Source organism: Mirounga leonina, unplaced genomic scaffold, assembly GCF_011800145.1.
Source record: "Mirounga leonina isolate KUSES-001 unplaced genomic scaffold, KU_Mleo_1.0 Mir_321, whole genome shotgun sequence".
Taxonomy (NCBI): domain Eukaryota; kingdom Metazoa; phylum Chordata; class Mammalia; order Carnivora; family Phocidae; genus Mirounga; species Mirounga leonina.
The window spans coordinates 4,661,284-4,686,621 of record NW_023270680.1 but is presented as its reverse complement, the minus strand read 5'-3'; the positions used below and the strand labels follow the sequence as shown (position 1 = coordinate 4,686,621).

The window sequence follows — 25,338 nt, the reverse complement described above, 5'->3', positions numbered from 1 at the left end:
TAATCAAATAAGTAAAGTGAAACCCAAATTCTCAAATTGTTTTTAAGAAATAATGAGTTTAAAAAAATTTGTATAACTTTATAAACTTATAAAGTAATACCAATAGTTTAATATAATTAACAATACCTCATTTTTCCTTCACACACTGTGACTCCACTTCCTTACCAAGAGACCAACGCCATAAACAAACAGGCAATCATCAGGCAGAGCCGTGGCGGGGTCTGAGTTGCTAAGCTGAAACACTCTGAGGCCAATGATAATTTCCTGTCCCAATGATCCCTGATCTTTTGCACTAAACAAACCTGTCATAGGCTGAGGCCGGCATCGTCATAAGTGGCTGAAAAGCACCAGAAAAACAAACAAAACATACACAAAAACCTTACATTTTAATTTGAAAATGAAAGGGTGCAAAAGGACTTTTCTGGACATGAAGGCATGTCCCTGCTGCCTCTCCCTGCTCCTCTCCCTTCCAAGTGCCCACAGCCGCTGTGGCATCAGTAACTCACTTCAGAGGCACGGACATTAAAGGAAGAAAACCAAGCACGTCACTCAAAGTGATGCTACTCAAAAACCGACATTCCCTTTTATTAGAAGACGAGTTTGTGCAGATGACCCGAATACCCCCTCCTGCTGCAGAAGAGCGGCCGTGAGACAAAGCACCAGCGTGAGTGTCCTCTCTGCACACCCCCGTCTGACATGCCACAGACCCAATCAGCGTGTGTTCAGTCTGGACACCCCACCCTCATGCACCAGAAATTCCTTCAACCGCCTGTCAGCAAAGAAAGGGATGAAGGGATGGAGGCGGGGAGAGGGTGGGGGGAGAGGGGGAGACAGACAAAAAGACAGAAGGACGCTCCCTTCCAAACTCTTGCCCTAAAACTTGCCCTAAGAGACACTGGGCGAGAGGTGTCATCCTTCGTTGGACTGCAGACCTCTGTAATTACTAATATAGTTAGTTGTATTTTGGAAGTTTAGTCTCTGGTTACCGGAGTCACACACTCATCTTTTCCTATTACAGCAGCGAGGAGTTAGCTTGGACTCCGGATAGAGGAGAATTCAACGAGGCACTAGGCTAGGTCAGCTCACCACAAAGGACGTCTGAATATTAAATTTTCTGTTTAGTTCACATTCAGTTAAAATATGCCTATTAAAGATTCCAGACTTCAAGTTACATAATGATTCATATAAGAAAAATCAAATTACATAAATAAAAAGTTCCAAAAACCAATTTCTTCAACATTTAACATGTTTTAAAGTCTATAATGGGGTTAAATTTGCTTCAACTCTGTGTTTTCACTATCAAAAACATATGAAAGTCATACGGTTTTAAAAAAATGAGTAGGCTATTAAAAACAAATCTACTCTCAGATAAAGCCATACTCTTAATGTATACAGATAAACAACTGTAAAATTAGGCATTAATTTCTCCTTCTTATGAAATTGAGACCATCTAGAATTTTTCTTACATAAAATAAGTAGTACTTTAAAATACCATCTTAGAATATTTTTAATTAGGTTGCCACTTTCCATGTACATAAGCTCAATTTGTAAGTCCATGTGATACATACCCTGTGATCATCTGTGTTGTCATAGAAGAGATGAGAAACCAAAGATGTCTCAGAAACCTGGCATTAAAGGCTAAACTGTAGAGAAGCCTAAAAAGGGAATGGGGAAAAATAAGTGAGAATAAGCAGATATTCATTCAACATATTTCTTCAAAATTCAAGAAAGCTATAAACTGATGACAGTATATAATTCAGAAAATGTCTGTATGAAGCCCACAAATAGCACGCTTCCTGCACCAGGCTGCTTGCTGGGGGTGGGGGTGACTGGGAAACATTCCTGCCCGTGAGCTCTAGAAGGCATCAGGCCACAAGCGCTGTTCCAGAGCTCGGGAGTCCTGAGCTGGGGACGGGAGGTCCACCCCACGAGAAAGAGACGGGCTGCTCTAAAGCACAGCTGAGTTTGCTCACCCTCTGGGTATGTGTTATATTAATATGCTATAATATTATATGGTACTAATACTATTATTAATCATACATTTAAAAGTTTTTATTTTTATTTTTTTTAAAGATTTTATTTATTTATTTGACAGAGAGAGAGAGACAGCGAGAGCAGGAACACAAGCAGGGGGAGTGGGAGAGGGAGAAGCAGGCCTCCCGCCGAGCAGGGAGCCCGACGCGGGGCTTGATCCCAGGACCCTGGGATCATGATCCGAGCCGAAGGCAGATGCTTAATGACTGAGCCACCCAGGCGCCCTAAAAGTTTTTAAATACTTACTAATTTTAAGTCACCATTCTTGAAACAAACACATAAAGATGTGTTTTTTAATGCTTAACTAGCATCTCAAATAAATTCAGATCTAAAAGTATCTTTTAAAGGTCTAAGCCCTCTGGCTGTCTCTCCCTCTGTCAAATAAATAAAATCTAAAAAAAAAAAAAAGACTAAAAATCTTTGCGGATAAAGGGCAGAAGTTTAGGGGCGCCTGGGTGGCGCAGTCGGCTGATCTTTTGTCGTGATCTCAGGGTTGTGAGATTGGGCTCCATGCTCAGTGTGAAGTCTGCTTGAGACTCTCTCTGCCCCTCCCCCCCACACTCTCCCTCTCTCTCTCTAATAAATCTTAAAAAAAAAAAAAAAAAGTGTACGAGTCAGGGGCGCCTGGGTGGCTCAGTTGGTTAAGCGACTGCCTTTGGCTCGGGTCATGATCCCAGGGTCCTGGGATCGAGCCCCACATCGGGCTCCCGGCTCGGCGGGAAGCCTGCTTCTCCCTCCCTACTCCCCCTGCTTGTGTTCCTGCTCTCGCTGTCTCTGTCTCTGTCAAATAAATAAATAAAATCTTTAAAAAAAAAAAAAAGTGTATGAATCAAAAATTAAATTTCAAACTTATGAGACTAAACCACAGTAAAAAAAGTTTAGGATAGTAGGAAAACATGGCTCTGAGAAAGGAGTGTTACCTTACTCTAGAATCACCGTAGAAGAAACAAGAAAGCAGAAGAGCAGAAACAGGGGGTTTAGGTGAGCAGAACCAGAGGATATAAACATTGCCAGTGCAAGTAGAGGGTGTGTTAGGAATGATCCCAGAATGAAAACATGCAGATAAAAAATGCCATGAGGACAGAATTGCACGTTTTAAATATCTGCAAATCATATACTCTCTGTGGGACGCTGGAGCTAACACTGAATCGTTCATTTTCGTGGTGGAAGAGAGCTCAGGGCCTGAATTCTACCCCCGAGGGGTAAAGCCAGCTTGTGGCGAGAACAAGCATGGGCTTCTGAGTCCCAGAGGGCTCTTCTGTCTCCTCAGCGGTGCAGCCACTGGCCCCTGGGAACTCCCAAGACCGCTTCTACTTCTCTTCGTAAGAAACAGCCATCAACAACGACCGCGGATGGTCTCACAAAAAACTCTGTGGTGTGCATCCCCAGCATGTAACTGTCAAAGTTACTGTAACTCTTACAGTGAATGGAATATATGGTATTTGTAACAGACTACATTTTACAAGGAGTGTATTAATTTAAATGAACAGTTTATTTTTTTTATTTATTTATTTTAAAACAAGTTTATTGTAATGTCGAGTAAATCTTTTATTTTTTTTATTTTTTTTATTTATTTGACAGAGAGGGAGCACAAGTAGGCAGAGTGGTAGACAGAGGGAGAAGGAGAAGCAGACTCCCCGCCGAGCAGGGAGCCCGATGCGGGGCTCGATCCCAGGACCCTGGAATCATGAGCCGAGCCGAAGGCAGATGCTTAACTGAGCCACCCAGGCGCCCCAATATTGGCATTTTCTGAGTACACAACAGGGATTATGGAGTTCTGGTTTTAAAAAATCCAATCCCATTTTAGGGCGGTGCATTCTGAGAAGTCCAAATGGCCATAAAAGCACAGTCATTTACAAACCAGCAAGAGCTGGAAAGTGTGTGTGGAGTTGACTGGGAATCCTGAAACCTCGGCCACGAAGAGTCTCTTACATCACTCCGTCCACCCGCTCTGCAATGCCACCGAGGACACAAGCAATCTGTGCTCCTCAGGATGTGAAAGGGCTGTAGCTCAGACATAATGATGATTCTAGGAGGGGGTTAGGTCTGTCACAAGTCGTGCTGGCACAAAGTGGTAACAACATGACCCTCATTCTTAAGAAAGCTCAGCTGGGTGAGTCTCAAAAGTAGTCACAGAAATGTAAACACCTTGTTCTCCAACATGCTGAATCTCTGTCATTAATGTCTAAGCAAATTCCCACCTAAACTTTCCACTCCCAAAACAAAAGGACTCCCCAGTTGCGCACTTGAGCTGTATTGGAAGACAGGACTGCGGGCCCATCTCTGAGATACTTAAAATGCTGGCCACACCCAACACGTAGAGAGTGTTAAATCTGTCTTTATATACTATGAAGGATGTCCAAACAACCACAGGTAAAACACAGAGAGAAGAAAGCTATGGAAAAAAAAAAAAGAATTTAGAAGGTAGTATTTGCTTGCCTTATTTCTGTTCCATCAAGAAACTGAGTTCTTTTATTTTTATTTTTTAAAGATTTTATTTATTCGAGACACAGAGCTACGGAGAGAGAGCATGAGGAGGGGGAGAAGGAGGCTCCCCTCTGAGCCAGGAGCCCGATGTGGGGCTTGATCCCAGGACGCTGGGATAATGACCTGAGCCAAAGGCAGACGCTTAACGATCTGAGCCACCCAGGTGCCTCAAGAAACTGAGTTCTTTTAAAAAAATGAATTATCTAGTATAGTTTTACTGATAGCAATAAGATTTCTTAAAATTATGTTATATATAAATATTAAAACTTAGCACCTAAGAAATCTGAGAAATTAATTTTTTTTTTTAAGATTTTATTTATTTGACAGAGAGCGAGCGAGAGCAGGAACACAAGCAGGGGGAGTGGGAGAGGGAGAGAGCAGCAGGCTTCCCACGGAGCAGGGAGCCCGATGTGGGGCTCGATCCCGGGACCCTGCGATCATGACCTGAGCCGAAGGCAGACGCTTAACGACTGAGCCACCCAGGCGCCCCAAGATTGTCTGTTTAATCTCTTTATTTTATTTTATTAATCTCTTTTTTTAGAAATTACATATTTTCAATGTATGTCTCGTTTGCTCTTTTTTCTTAAGAGCAACACAACAATATAGTCTAAGAGCATTGGCAACATTTCATCCATCTTCCCAGAAATAACCAAACTTAATGCCCAGAGATAAATCCCCCAGATACTATGTGGATACACGTAAGCAGAAATGGGTCCTCCCAGTATACTGTCTTATAATAGTTTTCTCCTTAAGATTATAATTATCATCTTTCCACAGAAAAATATATATATATATATTTCTGAAACACCATTTTAATGGCTACGTATTTCAAAAGTTGTATTTCAAGTTAACTTTGAAACAATTTTATTTCAAACAATCATTCAATAGGCAAAAGGAAAACAAATTATTAAACATTTTTATAAATTACTGAAGGTTATTTAGTTTGGAGCTTTATTGCTAAAAGGTAAAGAAGTAATCTGTTCTTCATGTATACTGGGATATATTAAAAATTACCCACTAAGTTTTATTTAGCTGAGATAACTCTATGAGTTACTTAGTAAAGGGCGACCTGTCCAACCCGAGTCATAAATTCAGGTCAGCTGTCTGCAGGGACTCTTTAAGTCATTAAAGAGAACACAGTGGAGGGTACAGTGCACATGCAGGAAGGAGAGGCGTCCTCAGACACTGGGAAGGTGTCCCAGGTAAAAGAAACAGGACTAGTCAGCCACCCAAAGACCATGCTTCTCTTGTAGCTCACAAGCACACACCTAATACTGTTTTCCTGCTGGAAGTATCACTTGTTTGACAAAAGCAGTATTAAAACACACATATAACATTTCACCTCTGAGATAAGATTAAAAATACATTCTGAATTGCCTTTATTATTACAAAAATTTTTTTTTAAAGATTTTATTTATTTATTCATGAGAGAGAGAGAGAGAGAGAAGCAGAGGGAGAAGCAGGCTCCCCGCCTAGCAGGGAGCCCGATGAGGGGCTCGATCCCAGGACTCTGGGATCATGACCTGAGCCGAAGGCAGACGCTTAACCGTCTGAGCCACCCAGGCGCCCATCTTTATTATGACAAAAATCTTAAGACATATTTCAGTTTGAGGCAACTTGCCAAAGAATTTCTCTTCACAGACCATTGAAAACTACGAAGAGAAGCCCCAGACACAGCTCTGTTCAGTCCACGTTCCAGCGCTCAAACCACAACCAGGTCACACAGACAGTACCTTTCTCCTGACAACTGCTTTTATTTAAGAGTGAACACCCTTGAAAACGGAACTTTCCCTCATACTACAGTTTCACTAAAATGAATCATTATGTTGGATGCGTTCCTTACTATTTCTCAATACTACTCTTTTTTTTTAAATTTTTTTATTTTTTTAAGATTTTATTTATTTGCGAGAGAGAGAATGAGAGACAGAGAGCATGAGAGGGAGGAGGGTCAGAGGGAGAAGCAGACTCCCTGCTGAGCAGGGAGCCTGACGTGGGACTCGATCCCCGGACTCCAGGATCATGACCTGAGCCGAAGGCAGTCGCTTAACCAACTGAGCCACCCAGGCACCCCTCAATACTACTCTTAAAAAGTACACATAAGAAGATCAATACAGGCAGCATATGTGCTTTTCCCAAGTGGACTTGTGTTTCCTGTGAATCAGCTGTCACTCATAAATGTTTAGAAAATTCTCAGAAGTTTCAAAAATCACTTATTGCTAAGTCTGACCAAATCAAGACCACTTACTAATTTGATGTGTCTAACAATAATGATTACCAGTTAGTTTATAATCTATATATGACTTCAAAATAGATTTAATAATAAAATCATTATGTATTGAAATGTTTAAAAGCTCACAAATCTTACTTGGCCTCTATCATAGAATATTCCTTTTTTTTTTTTTTTAAAGATTTTATTTATTTATTTGTAAGACAGAGAGAGACACAGCGAGAGAGGGAACACAAGCAGGGGAAGTGGGAGAGGGAGAAGCAGGCTCCCCGCGGAGCAGGGAGCCCGATGCGGGGCTCGATCCCAGGACGCTGGGATCATGACCTGAGCCGAAGGCAGACGCTTAACGACTGAGCCACCCAGGCGCCCCTATCATAGAATATTCTAACATGAATCAAAAGCAAATTAAATGTATTGATTGTACTGAAAATATCATTGATAATAAAAGCAAGCATGAAATCACAGGCAAAAAGTAAATTTCTCTATGGAGGTAGCCAGGCTCAATAGTTTCAAAAGAAATTATAAACACTTGTTTACAAAAACATGAGTAGTATAATCTGCAATAAAAAACAAAACACAAATCCGTGTTTTTCCCCACTGAAGTCATGTGCATACTCACACTACACCTCAAATTATTATAGACATGAACTTGTGAACCAGAGCTAAAGAATGTCCATTGCCACACGCACTTGACAGCACCCAGAAAACAGACAGGACAACAGCCATGCGCTTCCAGGCACAGGATTAACTAAACCACAATTCAAAACATAAAATACAATTAAGTTGGCTCATTCTTTAGGTTTTGGTAGAAAAATGAAGCACATGTTGCAATAAAACTGATCTGTGAAGGCCTTGTGATTGGATGTATTTTCAAGAAAACCACGGGCAAATTATAATAGCAACCTCTGTGACCCCTAAGACACTACCTTTTAAAATTCCATTTCAAAGGTTTTAGAAGTCCACGCAACGGAAGAGCTGAGTACCAAGAACAAGTCCGTCTAGCACCCGGATTATAAGCCCCACTCCTGACACGAGCACTAACAGGAAGTGCCTGTCATAAAATGAAAATGTCACTGCAAGTTGGGAATTACAGGTGAAATCTCAGTAACTCAGGAAGGCCTCTGACAGATGATAACCTTAGCGAGAATCTAGCAGACAAGTGAGCCAAGAAAGATAGGACAAGGAGGGAAGATGCATTTTGGACAGAGTCTAGCAGAGGCAAAAGGGGGCAGAGCCCAAACACAGGAGAGGCAGAAAGCCAGCGCGAGCATGGTTGGGGCAGAGAGGTAACCAAACACTTGATAAGTGAAGTGCCTTTGCATGAGAAAGGCACCTGATAAACTACGGAATGTGAATTTTTTCCTGAAAGCAAAGGGGATGCACTGGCAGATATCTGAGTAGGAGATTAACAGGGTTACGTTTCTGACAATTCAGTTTGGCAAAACAGAGCATAAGAACATAGCACTCACACATCAGTGACTGGATGCACGTGCGGAATCACCAAGAAAGGAACGACTCTAAGCCTAAACTCTACAGCAACTCCATCCAGCAGAACTTTCTGTGATGCCGGGAATAGTCTACGCTGTCTTACACGGCGGCCACTAGGCACCTGAAATGTGGCGAGCTAGGTGGCCAAGGAACTGGGTCTGTGCTTCCATTTAACTGTAATTAATTTACAATGAAGTAGCCACATTTTGCTAGTGGCCCCCCCCCCCCCCCGCCAGCGTAACCCCCAGGTTTTGGGGAGAGATGCTGAACTCAATCTTAGGCAGTATGTAAGGGATCTGAGGACAGCCCCTGTTAAACAGCTAAATAGGAGTCTGGACTCCAGAAAGTGGTTGAAGGTACTTCTATCACCCAGAGAATCAACTGAGTAGGAAAAAACAAAGAAACTGAAGGGAAAAGAAGTCGAAGAAGTTGAGGAAACACTGAAACACAGAGACAAAGAAGAGCCCATGGAGGAAACAGAAAGAGAAGCCCAACAGCAAAGGGAAATTCATGAGAAAGGCACCTGCAAAGGTCACAGGGGAAGGAAGTTTGGGAAGAGGAAGGGCAACCATGCAGATAGCCACGGAGGGCCAGGCTTGCTGGGGGGGCCTGTGGGGGTGCCCCCTCCGAAGAGTAGGGTGGGGCGTGACCAGAGGCAGGGGAAACAGAAGGGCACAGTCCTCAGCTCTACCTGTAACACTTCTGAACAGCACAAATCCATCGATGAAACACTAACCTACTGCCTGTCAACTCGCATTCTAAGTCAGCCAGGGTTAAAGCCTACCAGGGCCCAGTGGCCACCCTCACGTGTCCACGTAAGTGTCCACCTTTCTGGGTTTAGTTCTCTGGATACTGGGACACTGCCTTCTTGTTTTCCATCTCACAATACAACCATGTAGCATTTATTCATAGTAAAAATAGTGAATACGTTTTCTTAAGGAAAAAATAAATTTATATCCAAGTATTTATTCAGAGTCCCTAGTCCAACGGCAGGATCTACAAATTTTCTCTCATAAAAGGAGCTGGCTGGCCTGGGTGGCTCAGTAGGTTAAGCGTCTGCCTTCGGCTCAGGTCATGATCCCAGGGTCCTGGGATGGAGCCCAGCATCGGGCTCCCTGCTCAGTGGGGAGTCTGCTTCTCCCTCTCCCCCTGCTGATCCCCCTGCTTGTACTTTCTCTAGCTGTCAAATAAATAAATAAAATCTTTAGGAAAAATAAATAAAGGAGCTGGCAACTCATTTATTACTTAATTTTTTAAAATTTAAGTAATTCACATGATCTGAAACTTAAAACCATATCAAAAAACATGCAATGAAGGGCACCTAGGTGGCTCAGTCAGTTGAGCAGCATCTGACTTCAACTCAGGTCATAATCCCGGGGTCCTGGGGTCAAGCCCTGCTTCAGGCTCCCTGCCCCTCCCCCCACTCATGCTCTCTAATAAATAAATAAAAATCATTAAGAAAAAATACAGTGAGAAGTCCACACCCTCCTCCACTCTTGACCTCGCCAGCACAGCCAGACATGTGAATAATCAGTTCTATGAATTTTCTGTGTATGTGTCCAAGATTTTTTATGCCAATACAAACAAACATACATTCCTACTTTTTCCACCATTCTGACACAAAAGTAGGTTATTATTCACATTGTACTGTAGCTTCCTATTTTTCACTTAAACATGTACCTTGGAACTCTTTCCATATCAATGTAAAAAGGGTCTCCATGTTCCTTTATAGATCCCGACAATCAATGTTAAACAGAAATCAAAATTGCAGGGGCACCTGGGTGGCTCAGTCAGTTGAGCATCTGACTCTTGATTTTGGCTCGGGTCATGATCTCAGGGTCCTGGGATTGAAGCCCCCAGTCGAGTCGGGCTCTGCACTGTGAAGCCTGTGTAAGATTCTCATGCTTCCTCTGCCTCTCCCCCCACTAAAATAAATAAATAAATCTGAAGAAGAAGAAGAAGAAGAAGAAGAAGAGGAGGAGGAGGAGGAGGAGGAGGAAGAAGAAGAAAAAATAATAATAATTAAAATTGCAAATCCCAACCATGAAAGTAAGAGGGATTTGTATGAGCCCAGAGGCACTGATAGCGAGCTGTCAGCCCTGGAATTTATTAATCATCTTTTAAATACCTTAAAAAAACAAAACAAAAACAAACTTGAAAGCAGGGAAAATCAACCACAGTTAAAGTACCTGCTTTCATGAGCTATGAAAAACATTCTAGATACTTAAAACCTAATATACTTAAACCATAAATAAAATTCCTGGAGTAGTTTCTTAGAGGAAATAGGTGCAGTACTCATAAAATCAAGGTTCCATATAAAGCTCCTTTACCCATTAAACACCTTTTGGAAACAGTTCACTAGTGAACCCCAGACCAGGGCAGTGATGCATTTAACTCCAGTAATTACTATCCAAAGGGATGGACTTTGTGCTACAATAAAAGCAAGTATCCTCGCTGAGCTGCTATGATCCTGAGATCTCACATCCTGCCCTAATGCAATTAGCCTACAGAGAGCTAATTACCTAATCGAGGGATCACAGTTTCACTGACATCTTACTTCCTCCAACAGTAATAAACACCAGGGCGCTAAGATAGCACCTAATTAGTGAGCTGCATTAGTGTTTACAAGGCGGTTTCAGCTGGTGATGTGTTCTCTGCATACAGTTCGGTTCAAAGAATGCTTTCCTAACCAAAAGAAACAGCTCTTTTCATGTTACAGGATAGCATTTTATAAAAACAGGAGAGGATTCTTTAGGGTAACATAAATCATCCGACATAACACAGGACATCAAGAGACAGCGCCTGTCAGCAGAATGCCTATATAACGTCAGTCCCTTCATTCCTCCTAGAACCACTATGTATCTTTGCACCCTGTGAAATATTTGTGCAATTCTCAAGAAACCACTGAACTATTACTCAAATGAGAGAGAGAAAAATAGTTCAACATATGGTCACACTTACTTACCTCAATGAAATAAGCCACATTCTAACTTGTGTGTTTTGTTTTGTCCCTTTCAAAAGTTTATTCCAAAGTTTTGAGAGGCAAAAATCTCAGGGTGCTAGAGTAAACTGTCGAGGGCGAATGATAAAGAGTCCTGTGGGAAAAAGCCTAGAAGATACGTAACATATTGGTTCTATACACAGGCATGAGACCAATGTTTCAGAAGGCGGCTAGGACTAAACTCCACTCTCATTTCCAAGCTACTCCAGAAAAATGAGCTTATTTCATTTAATACATGACAGGCCAGGAAAACGGATTCAAACAGTATCAGTCGGTTTAGAAAAGAAAAACCAACTTTCATTCTCCACGAAGTGCTTGCACAGTTGAATATCCTCCATCATATTCTATCAGAAAAGTGGGCAGATAAAACTGCTACAGAGGAAGCCGGAACAAAGCACGGGCGGAGGCACACTGCATCGTTCACGGAGTGCCCAGCAATACTTGCCTGACTTTGGGCACCACCATCCGATGCTGCACCATAAGCGTGTGGCCGATCGATGCCATCAGAGTAAAGGCCTCCTCGCTGGCTGAGTCCCTCCACACCAGGTTTAACAGGGTGTTGGTCTGCTGCTTCGTGTCCAACTTCTTCAGACACTCCTCCGTTATGTATGGTACTGAGAGCCTACCATCCTCCTAAAACACACCACATAAATTGCTCTGAGTTAACGACGTTTTATTAGAAATGACCCTCTATACGACACACACACACGAAATCTGATCTTACTTCAAGTGAAAATAAAAAGTAGGCATTATCTAAAAGTTACCCACATCACAATGGACAAATCAATAGCTCTCCAAATGCATCCATTAAAGTAATATGAAATTCTCTAGAGTTCCACAGTCACTATCTACATTAGACACCAATTTTATCCAGCATTACCAACACAGGGACTGTAAATACTCAGTTTTTGCCTACTGATGTGACAGTATTTCAGTATTGACATTTTAAGAAAAATTAATTTTGTATTTTTAGACACCACTGTATTAAGCATACATGGGTGGGAATATATTATCATCTAGCAGAATTTCCATTTTAAATTATTTGGGAGATTACAGTTTAAGCAAAAATAGAATCTTAAATAATTTATTTTTAGAAAAACAAAAGAGATATATTTTATATCTTAATTTCCCTAAAGATCTCATTCACCAAATAAAACCTGAACTAAGACACTATGCATTTACCTATTTGGGGTATTAACCAGAGATACATACTTTTTTCATATATGTATGTATATATCCAAGTATATATAAATATGAATATATATACACAACACTGGGTATTGCTGAATACATTGTTTGGAAACTTAAATGGATATAATTTACGTAACTTATAATAATCTATCAAAACACTGCTTTAGATAAAAGTAATAAATTCTGTCAAACTTGAATCTGTAAATAAGATACACCTAATAAAAGGAGTTAGGAATAGAGTACATTGGTACTATTTTCGTAGTGTACATATTTAAAATAAATTATACACAAATAATAACTAAACTGATTATACAGAAACCTAAGAGTTTATGAACAGTGAAATTTGCCTCTGGAAAATCTCATTCAATCAAATTAAAGTCTACATAATTCTCATAGGAAATAATACATAAGCAGCCATCAAAAGATCAGACCAAAAAATAAAGAAAAGATTTTGAGTCAAATCTGTTGAGTACCTGGCCTTCTACTGGGTCACTGGTTCTGAACCCAAAAGTGGACAAGAAGGGAGAGATGATAAACAATGCAAGGGAAAAATGAAGAGAAAAAAATGAAAAAGAGAAACAAAAGTACCACGTCATATAATTCTAGTAACACAGACCTTGAAACCCTTGTATATTAAGGAAGAAAAATAAAGTGGAGTAAAATTTCCCAAAAATATAAGTAACAAAATAAAGCTGCACTTTTTTTTTTTTTGCAGTTTGTCAAAAAAAATTTTAATGACTTTATGGGATGCCTAGCCCATGCAATGGCTCACACTTCAAAGGCTTACATTTAGAAACTTCAAAATAAAAGTTCTAAGCCATATTCTCCAATAGTCTTATGGGCTTTTTTTTTTTTTTTAAAGATTTTATTTATTTGAGAGAGAGAGAGAATGAGAGACAGAGAGCATGAGAGGGAGGAGGGTCAGAGGGAGAAGCAGACTCCCCGCTGAGCAGGGAGCCCGATGCGGGACTCGATCCCGGGACTCCAGGATCATGACCTGAGCCGAAGGCAGTTGCTTAACCAACTGAGCCACCCAGGCGCCCCAGTCTTATGGGCTTTTAAAAATAAATTTTTTTAAAATTTAAACTCAATTTAGTTAACATATAGTGTATTATTAGTTTCTGGGGTAGAGGTCAGTGATTCATCAGTCTTAAATAACACCCAGTGCTCATTACATCACATGCCCTCCTTCATGCCCATCCCCCAGTTACCCCATCCCCCTCCTCCCTCCCGCCAGCAACCCTCAGTAGGTTTCCTAGAGTTAAGAGCCTCTTATGTCATATGACTTCACTCATATGTGGAATTTAAGAAACAAAACAGATGAACATGGGGGAAGGGAAAGAAAAAAATAAAATCAGAGAGGGAGACAAGCTACACTTTTTATACGTTCTAGCAGTGTAACCACAAGCGAGCCTGAGCATTCTTTTGTTTCCTATGTCTCATATTCTGCTCTTCTGTTTGTGTCCACAGTGAGAAGGGACTTCCTAACACCCCTCCAGCAGACGCAGCCCAGAGCCTCATTTTCACGTGGATACAAATTATACTGTGTATAAACATTACAATTTCACAGCTTCTCTAGAAGGTAATTAAGCATTAAAAAAGTGTCTTCTAAAAACAAAAGTTTTATCTACATTCCATCTACAGAATCCCACTTTTTTTTACCATATAAAAAATTCACATTTTTATGTGCAGTTCTGAATTCTGACAGATGCAAGGCTTGCAGCTTCCACCAAAACATTCAGTTTTGCCCTCTGTAACTAGCCCTTCCCCTAGCCGTAAGGGGCAATGACTCCTCATCTCTGCTAACGAAGCTATCTGCGTCGGAAGGCAGAGCACTAACACACCCTCTCACTTCACGAGATCCTGAAGATTTACGTCCCCTGGGAAACCTGAACCACTCTGGAGTGTCTTCTTCCTGGGACTGGACTTAGTATTAATAATGGGAAATTTCCTAACCAAAAAAATATTTAAACCCATGTCAGCCTTATCTCAAGTTATTTCAATTGTGTAATTAAGAGAAAAATCAGCAGATACATCACTGAAGACACATAAATTATGTGTGTGTATAATGCAGAGCTTTTTATTCCTTGAAAATACACAGCAAACCATGCTTATACGTTACAATAAACTCAATATTCATTTTTTAAAAATAAATCTAACATTTGTCATCTACAAAACTGCCAAAAATTAACAGGAGACATTACTTGGTGCCCACAACATAGGGTAAGGAAGAAAACCTTTTTTCCCTTTGAGGCTGGGAGAAGGGGAGGGCGTGGCTGCTGATGGGCGCGGGTTTCTGTGCAGACAATGCTCTACCTGAGTGGTGGTGGCTGCGGTTAGGCGAATATACTGAGAAATCACTCAACTGTACATCACTTTATTTTTATTTTTTTTTAGATTTTTTTTTTTAATTTATTTGAGAGAGAGAGACAGAGATAGTGAGATAGAGAGCACAAGTGGGGAGGAGAGGGAGAAGCAGGGTCCCCACAGAGCAGGGAGCCCGATGCGGGACTCGATCCCAGGACCCCTGGATCATGACCTGAGCCGAAGGCAGACGCTTAACCGACTGAGCCACCCAGGCGCCCCTGTACATCACTTTAAAAGGGCGAGTTTTATGGTAAAGTGTATCTCAACAAAGTTGCGCTAAAAATTTCTTAAAAATGGGTTGGGTTAAAAAACCCAACAATTTCACCTCTAGGAAAATTTCCCAAGTAACAAATTAATATACAGCATGGCCTACTCTGCATAAAGAACCCACATAACTATGTACCCCCACATACACTTCTATGGATGGGCAGGAGAAGGTGTGGAAGAACATCCCAATCCCCAGTCGCCAGGACAGTCATCTCTGGAAAGAACAGGGTGGACGAGGGGCGCCTGGGTGGCTTAGTCATTAGGCGTCTGCCTTCGGCTCAGGTCACGATCCCAGCATCCTGGGATCGAGCCCCGCATCAGGTTCCCTGCTCCGTGGGAAGCCTGCTTTTCCCTCTCCCACTCCCCCTGCTTGTGTTCCCTCTCTCACTGTGTCTCTCTCTGTCAAATAAGTAAGTAAAATCTTCAAAAAAAAATTAAAAAAAAAAAAAAAGAACAGGGTGGCCGAGGAAGGGAGGGGACTTCATCTGCAGTCTGAATGCTTTACAACAAGAACGCTTTCATGTACTACTTATATAGCCAAAAGTAAGGATGGACACAAAGTTAAAAGTGACCTCAAAATCAGATGGAGTGATATGTAGTGTAATTCGTTCGCTGACCCCCAGGCCCCCTGGAGCTTACCGGAGCGCTCCGCTGCTTATCGGCCTCTTCACCCTCATCTTCCGAGTCACTGGCCGAATCTTGACAGCTCGTGCCGGTAGGTGAAACTGGCAGCTGAGAGAGAAAGGTCTGGAGTACTCTTAAATACACCAGCAGTCCTTCCTCAGAGAGGGTCCCTTTGTAAAACAGTCAGTTGTAGTATTTCATTAGAAATGATCAAACAGAAACTAGAAAACTCAGGTATCATTTTTCTTATATTCAGAGAAACATTTCTGACCACATCTTATTATCAAAATTCTAATAACTCATGTACAGATGTATTAAAATACATCAGAGAAAGATGCTATAATTCTAGAATAGGCACACATTAGAAGTTTAGCATAAGTGGGGATAACATCCCTGCACTCACAGGAGTTCTCCCATTCAACTTTAAAATTCTTTTTAATCTGTGTGGCCTGGTAACATGTATCTGAATCGAGCCTTTTTTTTTTTTTAAGTAATCTTTACACCCATGGTGGGGCTCAAACTCACAACCCGGAGATCAAGAGTCACATACTCCACTGATGGAGCCAGACAGGCGTCGCTGAATAGGGACTTTTTTATGTGCCTAGAAACTTTCCCCACTGTCTAGGACACAGACCTTCAGCAAACACACTCTTACAAGAAATCCACCCCGTCCCCCAGGGGCCACCTTGACAACATACACCTGGCACTGGATTTGCTTCTCTTTTGACTTCTATCTGCCAGTACTATGTAAATAGGAGTTCAAGTAGAACACGTCTTTTATCTCATACCCAGGTAATGCTCGCCAACAGTTAAGACAAAGAAGAAGAGCCACGGTGCCCCACTGCTCGTCTTGGAGTGCCTGCTCTCTGGGAACAACAGTGCGCTCAGGAAGGGCTCGTAAGGGAAAACAGTGTGTGCATCCGCTAAGGCTGGAATGATGAAATGAAAAATCTGATCTGTAAAAGGTGCTGCCAACAACTCCTCAGTGAAGGCGCTAAAAACTTGCTGCCTGAAAGAAAAACGGAAGCTTTTATCAAAACATACTGTTCATAAAATCACCGATTAAAATTAACTTATGAAATATTCTTTTCTAAATTAATTGAAGTTAAGCATTCAGTATCAACTAAATTGCCTTGAAATTAACGGATTTTGTGCCTTCCCTATTGAGAAAACTCTACCATGTTTTTATATCTTTCAATAGCTACTAGAAGACAGGAAAATAACCAGACCATCAGAATTATAAATTTATATTGGGGTACAGGCCAAACAGAAATAGTAAAACTTTTCTTTAAATTGAGTCACATTAATAAAGTAAAAATTTCACTTTGAAGTCTATATGTAAAATAGCATCCATGTAATAGTTATTGTTAGATACAGAACCTGTGAACTTTCAAAATCAGTAAATTATCCCATTCTCACCTTGCACCTTCTGGACAGGAGTTGTAGGTAAAGTGCAATGGTTTCAGAACATTCTCTAGCAAAATGTTTGCTATAGGAACTCGAGATAAATCAGAATATTCAATACTTGATGGAAGCTTGCTGTTAATTAACAAATAGAGAGATCTATAATACCCTAAAAGAAAGGAAAAACACATATTTAAAATTAGATACCTTCATCATAATGAGGAAAAAAATGTGTCAATTTTTAAAAGCTTTTTATAAATCTCCATGGGTCCAAATTTAAGTTAATTCTTCTTCAACTTTCCTTTTTTGTTAAATGTTACTAGTTAAACAGACAATGGCCCCCTTTCTTTAAGTTTATTAATTTTTTTTTTTTAAAGATTTTATTTATTTATTTGAGACAGAGAGCATGAGAGGGGGGAGGGTCAGAGGGAGAAGCAGACTCCCCGCCGAGCAGGGAGCCCGATGCGGGACTCGATCCCGGGACTCCAGGATCATGACCTGAGCCGAAGGCAGTCGCTTAACCAACCGAGCCACCCAGGCGCCCAAGTTTATTAATTTTTTAAAGTAATCTCTACACCCAACGTGGGGCTCGAACTCACGATCCCGAGATCAAGAGTCGCATGCTCTACCGACTAAGCCAGCTGGGAGCCCCTTCAACTTTTTTATTAAGGAAAAGTTAAATACATAAGTAGCCTGAAATGGTATATATACTCCATGTACCCATCACCCACTCCTCCATTCATTGGGAAGCAAATCTAAAATATAATGATTTCAATGTGTCATCAAAGGACTTTATTTTTCTTAAAAATACCATTATGACAGCTAAATTAAATTAACAATAATTCCTTGCTATCACAAGCATCTAGTCAGTGTTCAAGTCTCCAACTCTCTCTTGCTATAAATTTTATTTAACTAGTTTGCTTGAATCAGGATCTAAGTAAGGCCCATACATTGTGATGGTTTTCATTTGCCTCTTAAGCATCCTCCAAGTATTTAACTAGTTTTGTGGTTTTTAAAAAGCATGTTGAACTCATGGACCTAAACAGACATATTTCAATTTACTGCAGTGGTTATCCTAATTCTCACACTGTCCTGTCTTTGGGCAATGGGGTAGGCTATGGGCAGGCCCCTGAGCTCCACCGCTCATGAAGAGCATCTCCAGACTCACCTGTCCTCATCTCCTGACCTGGAGCCAGGACCTGGCACCCACCAGCCTTTTCATTCCTTTTAGAGGAAATGATGGCTTTGGAGACCAAAATATGGGCACCAGGGAATTCAAGCTGAAGCAACAACTTTTATGACCTTACTAAACTTTTAATGGGATTGCAAGGTGTGCAGTAAACATCAACTCTGGCATCACCAATGATCCAAACCCTACAGTCTTTTAAATATATTTGGCCCCCCCCCCCCGCCTTTTTAAAAGATTTTATTTATTTATTTGATAGAGAGGGACACAGCGAGAGAAGGAATACAGCAGGGGCAGAGGGAGAGGGAGAAGCAGGCTTCCCACTGAGCAGGGAGCCCGACGTGGGGCTCGATCCCAGGACCCTGGGACCATGACCTGAGCCGAAGGCAGACGCTTAACGACTGAGCCACCCAAGAACAACCTTCAGGCGTAGTTTGTCCAGACACATTTGGTAGCGCACATTAAAAACACAATCCATTTGGTTTACTTTCTGAAAACAGTCCTACACAAATTTATGAAGAGGCCGCTTTTAGGCAACAGGCGTGAGCCATGGAAACTTGATCAGAGCACAAGGCTCTGGCCGAACACAGACAGGCCCGGACACAACCCACCTCGAAATAGCCATAGGTCCTAACGGACCAATGGGCTCCTTACAACCAGGCACAGTTACCAAAAAGGGAGAAAATTCCATATGTCCCCAAATGTCCTCACCTTCCCCGTTTACAAACAGGCCCCACCCACTGCCTCCAGCCTCTGCTCATTTCTATCCTCTTTGTTCTGCCTCAGGTGAATCCTTTCAAACGGCCTGGGCCAGCTTCCACCCCTACTGATCCAATCATCGCCCCACAACTGGGGCCCCCATCTGGTCAGACAGCCACCACAATCTGTACCTGAGTCATGACCACTAAACCCTGACTATTCAGTCCTCTATCTTTACACCTACCTTGTAACTCCAACTCCAACCTCATGTATTTTGATCACTAGTGAAACTCAACAGAGACCCTTGAAAGCTCTTTTGCTATGAGACTGAGAAGACGGAAGTGGGTGAGGCAGATGAAGGGGATGAAGAGGTACAAACCTCCAGCCATAAAATCAGTAAGTCACGGAGATTAAGGAAAAAAAGAAAAAAGGGACAGTATAGAGAATACATCAAGAATTTTAAAAATATTATGGGGTGCCTGTGTGGCTCATTCTGTTAAGCATCTGCCCTCAGCTTGGGTCATGATCTCAAGGTCCTGGGATCTAGTCCCGCATCAGGCTCCCTGCTCAGCAGGGGAGCCTGCTTCACCCCTGCCCGCCGCTCCCCCTGCTTGTGCTCTCTCTATGTCAAATAAATAAATAAAATCTTAAAAAAATGATACCGTTAATATGTCAACATCAATCTCTGTATGTATTGAACAGATTTACCTGACAGCATGACTAGAGTATGAAGTTCCGCTGCATTTGTTAAAAAGCCTTCATGTTAAATCACAGCACATACTGTATAATAATACAACCTATAATTAGTAAACACTGCCAAATTTTATAGACTCCTAATGCCGGGGAGAAACAGGTGAATGGAATTAAGAGGAACAAACTTCCAGTGAGGTCAGTAAGTCACGGAGATGAAAGTACAGCACAGGAGTAGAGTCAACAGTAATGGTGCATGGGACAGATGGGGGCCACACTTGTCGCGCGGAGCCCTGAGCACCGCATGGAGCTGTGGCATCACCACGTGTCCCCACAGAAGGTGCCAGAAGCGGCAGTTTCACCGCAAGACTGTGACACACTTTCTACTTCTAGACACATTTCAAAATAATGCATTTCTTAGTTACATTCTTTACACTTTTAGAAAACAAGAAAAGTAAAAATTCTCATGATTGCTCAGCCTTAAATCAATATACACAATAATGCATCACTGATACAAAGGATGATTTCTAATTATCATTACTTTGTTTTTTAAAAGATCAAATCCCACAAGTTTCAATTTACTTTTAGTTGACTCCCTAATTTTTCAACAAACTAAAATAGGTTTCTTTTTTTTTTTTTTAAAAGATTTTATTTATTTATTTGAGAGAGAGAGAAAGCACAGCGATGTGAGGGGCAGAGAAGCAGACTCCCCACTGAGCAGGGAGCCCGACGTGGGGCTCGATCCCAGGACCCTGGGAACATGACCTGAGCCCAAGGCAGACACTTAACCGACTGAGCCACCCAGGCCTACCCACCCCCTTTATTTTAAACCTAAGCCAAAAGCTAAGGTTGAGATGTATACGAATTTAATTTTTACAGTTTTAGTATTGAGGATTAAATTAGCTATGTTTAGCCTACATTAGTCCATCACCTCTGGAAAACAAAAAGAAACTTATTTATGGCTTTACCAGTGACTCCTGCCTTCCAGAACCACCTATAGCCCCTCTTATAACAAATAACACACTTATTTTTTAATGCTAATACCTCTGAAGTCCAAGCCCTGAAGTGTTTGACTTCCTAGCTGTGAGATTACTGGCAGTCAGATTTTTATTTTTATTTTTAACGATTTTATTTATTTGACAGAGAGAGACACAGTGAGAGAGGGAACACAAGTAGGGGGAGTGGGAGAGGGAGAAGCAGGCTTCCCGCGGAGCAGGGAGCCCAATGTGGGGCTCGATCCCAGGACCCCGGGATCATGACCTGAGCCGAAGGCAGATGCTTAACGACTGAGCCACCCAGGTGCCCTGGGAGTCAGATTTTTAAATTTTTGTTGTATACAGCTTAACTCATCATAAAAGTTTTAGAAATCCTGTGTATTTCATAGTCACTAATGTGTCCTCAGAGGAATTTCAGATCTAGATTATACCTTACACAACGCAGTCCTTATCAGAAGAGTGCCAACGTGTAAGAGCTTTAACACCCAGTCGGAAAGAAAACTCCGACTCAATCTCTTCCTCTCCTCTGCTGAACTGATGTGAAGACTGAGATTACTTCTGACTGAGACCGGCTATCCCGCTGACTTGTCTCTCGTCGCTGCAGCACTATTTACTGCTCCTCCCACTGGGGACACGGCCGCTGGCTCACTGACGTGAGGACCAGCTGCTGCAGATACGCATAAGCGAAGCCCCCACAACAGTTTCTGGAAGCATGCATTTGCTTTAGAGTGGACCACATTTCCAGACGTTCAGGGTGTGGAGAGCTGAGGACAAACATCAGCACTCGTGCCTCCAGCAGGTGCTCCCCTCAGCAGTGCCCCGTCACAGTCACTCTGGGTGTTTAGAGCGCGTGTGCAAGCTCTACAGAGCATCCTGCCTACGCAAAGCCCCAGCCCCACCTGCTACCTACCATTCTGAATCATGTAGTGCAAAATCTGTTCAATGATGGACACCACGTAGCTAGCGTCTTGTAAAACAGGCAAGTAAGTATTCTCAGATGAAAACACCTCAAGCATCCTCATTGGAAGTGCAACATTCAAACTGTCATCATTACAGTTTTGCAATAACCTGTAAAAACAAACCAAAACAAAAAGTATTCACATACTTACTTACTGCATGGCAAATGTCATCCCAAACTCCCGCAAATGACTCTCCTTCACTATGGTGTTTGAGCCACTCTGTTCTAGTACTAGAGGTCTCTGAAAACAGGCATGACTCGAGGAAAGACAGGACAACAACTTACACTTCCTTTGGAGTACTCATTACTTGCCCAACAGCATGCTGACACTGGGTTTGTAGAGATGAGAAATGCACAATCACAGAGGGAAAAACAGACAAGAAAAATCAAAGACCACAAATGTAGTGTGAGAAGTGTTATAATCCATGGATCTCGCTAAAAGTGCTTAACTCCTTCAAAGAGCTCTTCAAGACTTTCCACACCTGTGAGAAGTTGCTGACTCGATGGGATTTACCTGCAACAGAGGCTCATCAACCTCTTTATTTGAAATAAGCACGTAAGTCGCTCAGATCCATCCAACTGCTGGACAAACAGAGAGCTGTGTTTAATTAAGTTCTGATACATCCATATCTGAAACAGCAAAAGATACAGATCACTCTCAATCCATAAAAAGCTCATTGTTTACAGTACATAACAATCCAAATTTCCTTAAGTGGTAAATAGATACTTAATCAAAACATGATAAAAAGTAAATCTTCCAAATCAGCTTTTATTTTGTAGTATATACCACACGTCTTTGATTTTCTATCTTAAAATAGCAAATCAGTATTAAGCTAAATCTCTAAATTTATTACTAGAACAAGTACACTTAAAACTCATCTAAATCTGAAATAAAACAGCTCATTTGCAAAAATGAGCAATCCATAGTAAAAACACACGAGAAATACAGTATTAATGCCAAGGTGCACAAGGATATCTGTTTCTTCGTTTTACCTTTTGCCTCTGTGTCTCCAGCATCCTTTCCGTTTGGATACTCCCCTTCCCTAACTCCATGAAATTTTGGTAGGAAACCGATCATACAGCCCCACTCTGCCCAGTAAAAGCTCAGGTATGTAGTATGTGAGGTGACAAGAGACTGGACAGATCCTTTCATAATGCTGACATATATCAAATCATCATGGCGTACCCTTTAACTATCTTAAAATTTTGCCAACCATGCCTCCGTAGAGTTGGAAAAAAGTCAAGGATGTGCCAGGGTGAGGAGAACTCCCCAGTCTCCTGGACACAACGACTGGGCAGTGAATTTAGCAAATGTTGAGTAAGATTTCTAACTTGCACCCAGGAGGCCTATCTGCTATGGACGTAGCTACCATAAATGATTTTGAAAACTCAGCACTTAACAAGGAAGCTCTTCTACTTTCTGTACTATATTTTTGTAAAACCGGCTGTTACTTGTTCATTTTGTAAGACCCATTTAGAACCGGTTAAAATTAAGACAGCCTCTTAAATGTGGCCACTTACAAATGTGCCACATTCTTTCTTTGCCTGTTATCTGACAGGAGCACGTCTTCATATAAAATGTTATCAAACAAAATACTAATGCAGAAGTGTTTTATAAAACAAATTACAACAGATCCTAAGTTAGGTGGAGATAACTCTGTGACCCATTCCAAATACGGATTTGCCTACACACACAAGGCTTCTTCTTCAGGTGTTTGGAACTACCCTGTCCATATTTTCTCAGGAACCAACAGGATACAATACTTTCTGTACTCTCTGACATGTAGTTCATTCTAAATTGCATGCTATCTTAACAAGTAACAATAGCATGTACAGTAACTAAACATCATAAAAATCTAAAGGGCAACTGTAGGAACTTCAAGAATAAGGCTGTCAATATATTAACCAAGTAATTATGTTTCAAGTTGCTTATGAAATAAAAAAAAAAAACCTCAAAGCAGTAGTGATACTTTACTTAAACATTCTCTGGACTGTGTTTTGAAGATTTTATTTATTTGAGAGAGAGAAGAGAGAGCTCAAGGGGAGGAGCAGAGGAAGGGAGAAAGAATCTCAAGCAGACTCTGTGCTGAGCGTGGAGCCCGACGTGGGGCTTGAGCTCACCATCCTGAGATCACAACCTGAGCCGAAACCAAGAGTCAGACGCTTAAGCGACTGAGCCAGCCAGGCAATCCTGGACTGTGTTTTGATACTGTATTTCACAACCTTGACAAATATACCAATAACATCCAAAAAGTTGTACATTAAACACTTACTTTGCCTAACTTTTTGTTACTATTTACTAAATGCAGATGAGTAAAGTTTTAAAAACATCTTATTCATTCTTTCTTGGGAAGTCAGCTGAGGATATGTATCAATAAAATGAGGGAGTAAACCAAGAAAGCAAAAAGATAATGGAATCAGGAGGGAGGATCTAAAACTGAAGCAAAGCAAGTGATTTTCCCAAGATAATGACACAAGAATTTCCGGGAATCCAAGAAGATTAGCTCCAGGGAAATAGAGCATCAGACTAGCTGACATCTTTGATCATCGACAATTATACTGAGCAGCATTTTACAGTACTGTCAAAAGTAGAGGGCAACTTTATCAAGAGACTCAAAAAAAGTTAAACAAAAGTGAGGCAATTATGAACTCCAGAATAATTAAATATAATCAGAGTACACTATTTTAGCAGAGACCATAATTTATTTTTTTTATTTTTTATTTTTTAAAGATTTTATTTATTTGACAGAGAGAGAGAGACAGCCAGAGAGGGAACACAAGCAGGGGGAGTGGGAGAGGGAGAAGCAGGCTTCCCGCGGAGCAGGGAGCCCGATACGGGGCTCAATCCCAGGACCCTGAGATCATGACCTGAGTCGAAGGCAGACGCTTAACAACTGAGCCACCCAGGCGCCCCGAGACCATAATTTAAAGTCATAATAATAAAAAATAAAGGGAGGAAATGCAGAAGATACAGCCATATATACCTAGCTTTGCAAGAAGCATCTTAGAAAAACACAAAAGTGGCATCATGCTTACTCCTGGGAGGGAATTAGGGAGCATGGAAGACTGGCACAAAGGGCCTCTTTCCCCACACGATTAATTTGTTGTTCTTGCATTTTTGCTTGCAAACTGAATAAACATTCAAGTTCACTTTTGTTCTATTAACCAGGTTTGATGACATTTAATTCTATTTAGGGTTTCAGAATCCGCACAGGAGCACTTTGCTTTGTTTTGCTTAAGGCCTGGCGGCAAACGTACGTGAATTCTGCTGAAGCAGCCGCGTGGGGACCACAGACGGACCCTCACACAGGAGCATGGCAGGAGCAGTTCTCCAGAGGAAAGGGGTGCTTTCTGTACTATCTTATGACATAATGACTGGCATAAATGACTGGCACCCCCCACGGCACCCACACGTCGGTGCTCCTTAGCCAAATCTCAATCTGTAAGACTTGAGTACACAAAGATGGTGATGGCCCGTTCCAGAAAGCAAGCCTGATTATCTGCTACTGTACTTCTCTGATTCATTTTTTCCATGAACTTCAGATAGAAAGCCTGGAAAGAGGCTACACTTAAGGAAAGTCTAGAATGGGCAGATGAAGCCACTTTTACTGCCTCTCTAGATTGGACCTAGTTTATGGAAAGTTCTTAGGTTCCAGCCTAGCTCAACTCAGGAAGTAATGTTGCATTCATTTTAAAGCCAAACAGCAGATAAGCAATAAA

General features: G+C 41.5%; 1 protein-coding gene across 1 annotated transcript in view; it reads right to left on the bottom strand.

Annotated features, from left to right (window-relative positions):
- Positions 1–25,338, bottom strand: part of UBE3C (ubiquitin protein ligase E3C) — a 122,232-nt gene that overhangs the window by 69,314 nt on the left and 27,580 nt on the right. Inside the window, exons 5-11 of the mRNA XM_035029883.1 lie at positions 22,133–22,248; positions 21,571–21,728; positions 17,106–17,259; positions 16,475–16,695; positions 15,702–15,856; positions 11,683–11,870; positions 1,569–1,655 (exon numbers count right to left, since the gene is read on the bottom strand). Of these exons, the coding sequence (XP_034885774.1) occupies positions 1,569–1,655; positions 11,683–11,870; positions 15,702–15,856; positions 16,475–16,695; positions 17,106–17,259; positions 21,571–21,728; positions 22,133–22,248 (1,079 nt within the window). The remainder of the gene's footprint in view (positions 1–1,568; positions 1,656–11,682; positions 11,871–15,701; positions 15,857–16,474; positions 16,696–17,105; positions 17,260–21,570; positions 21,729–22,132; positions 22,249–25,338) is intronic.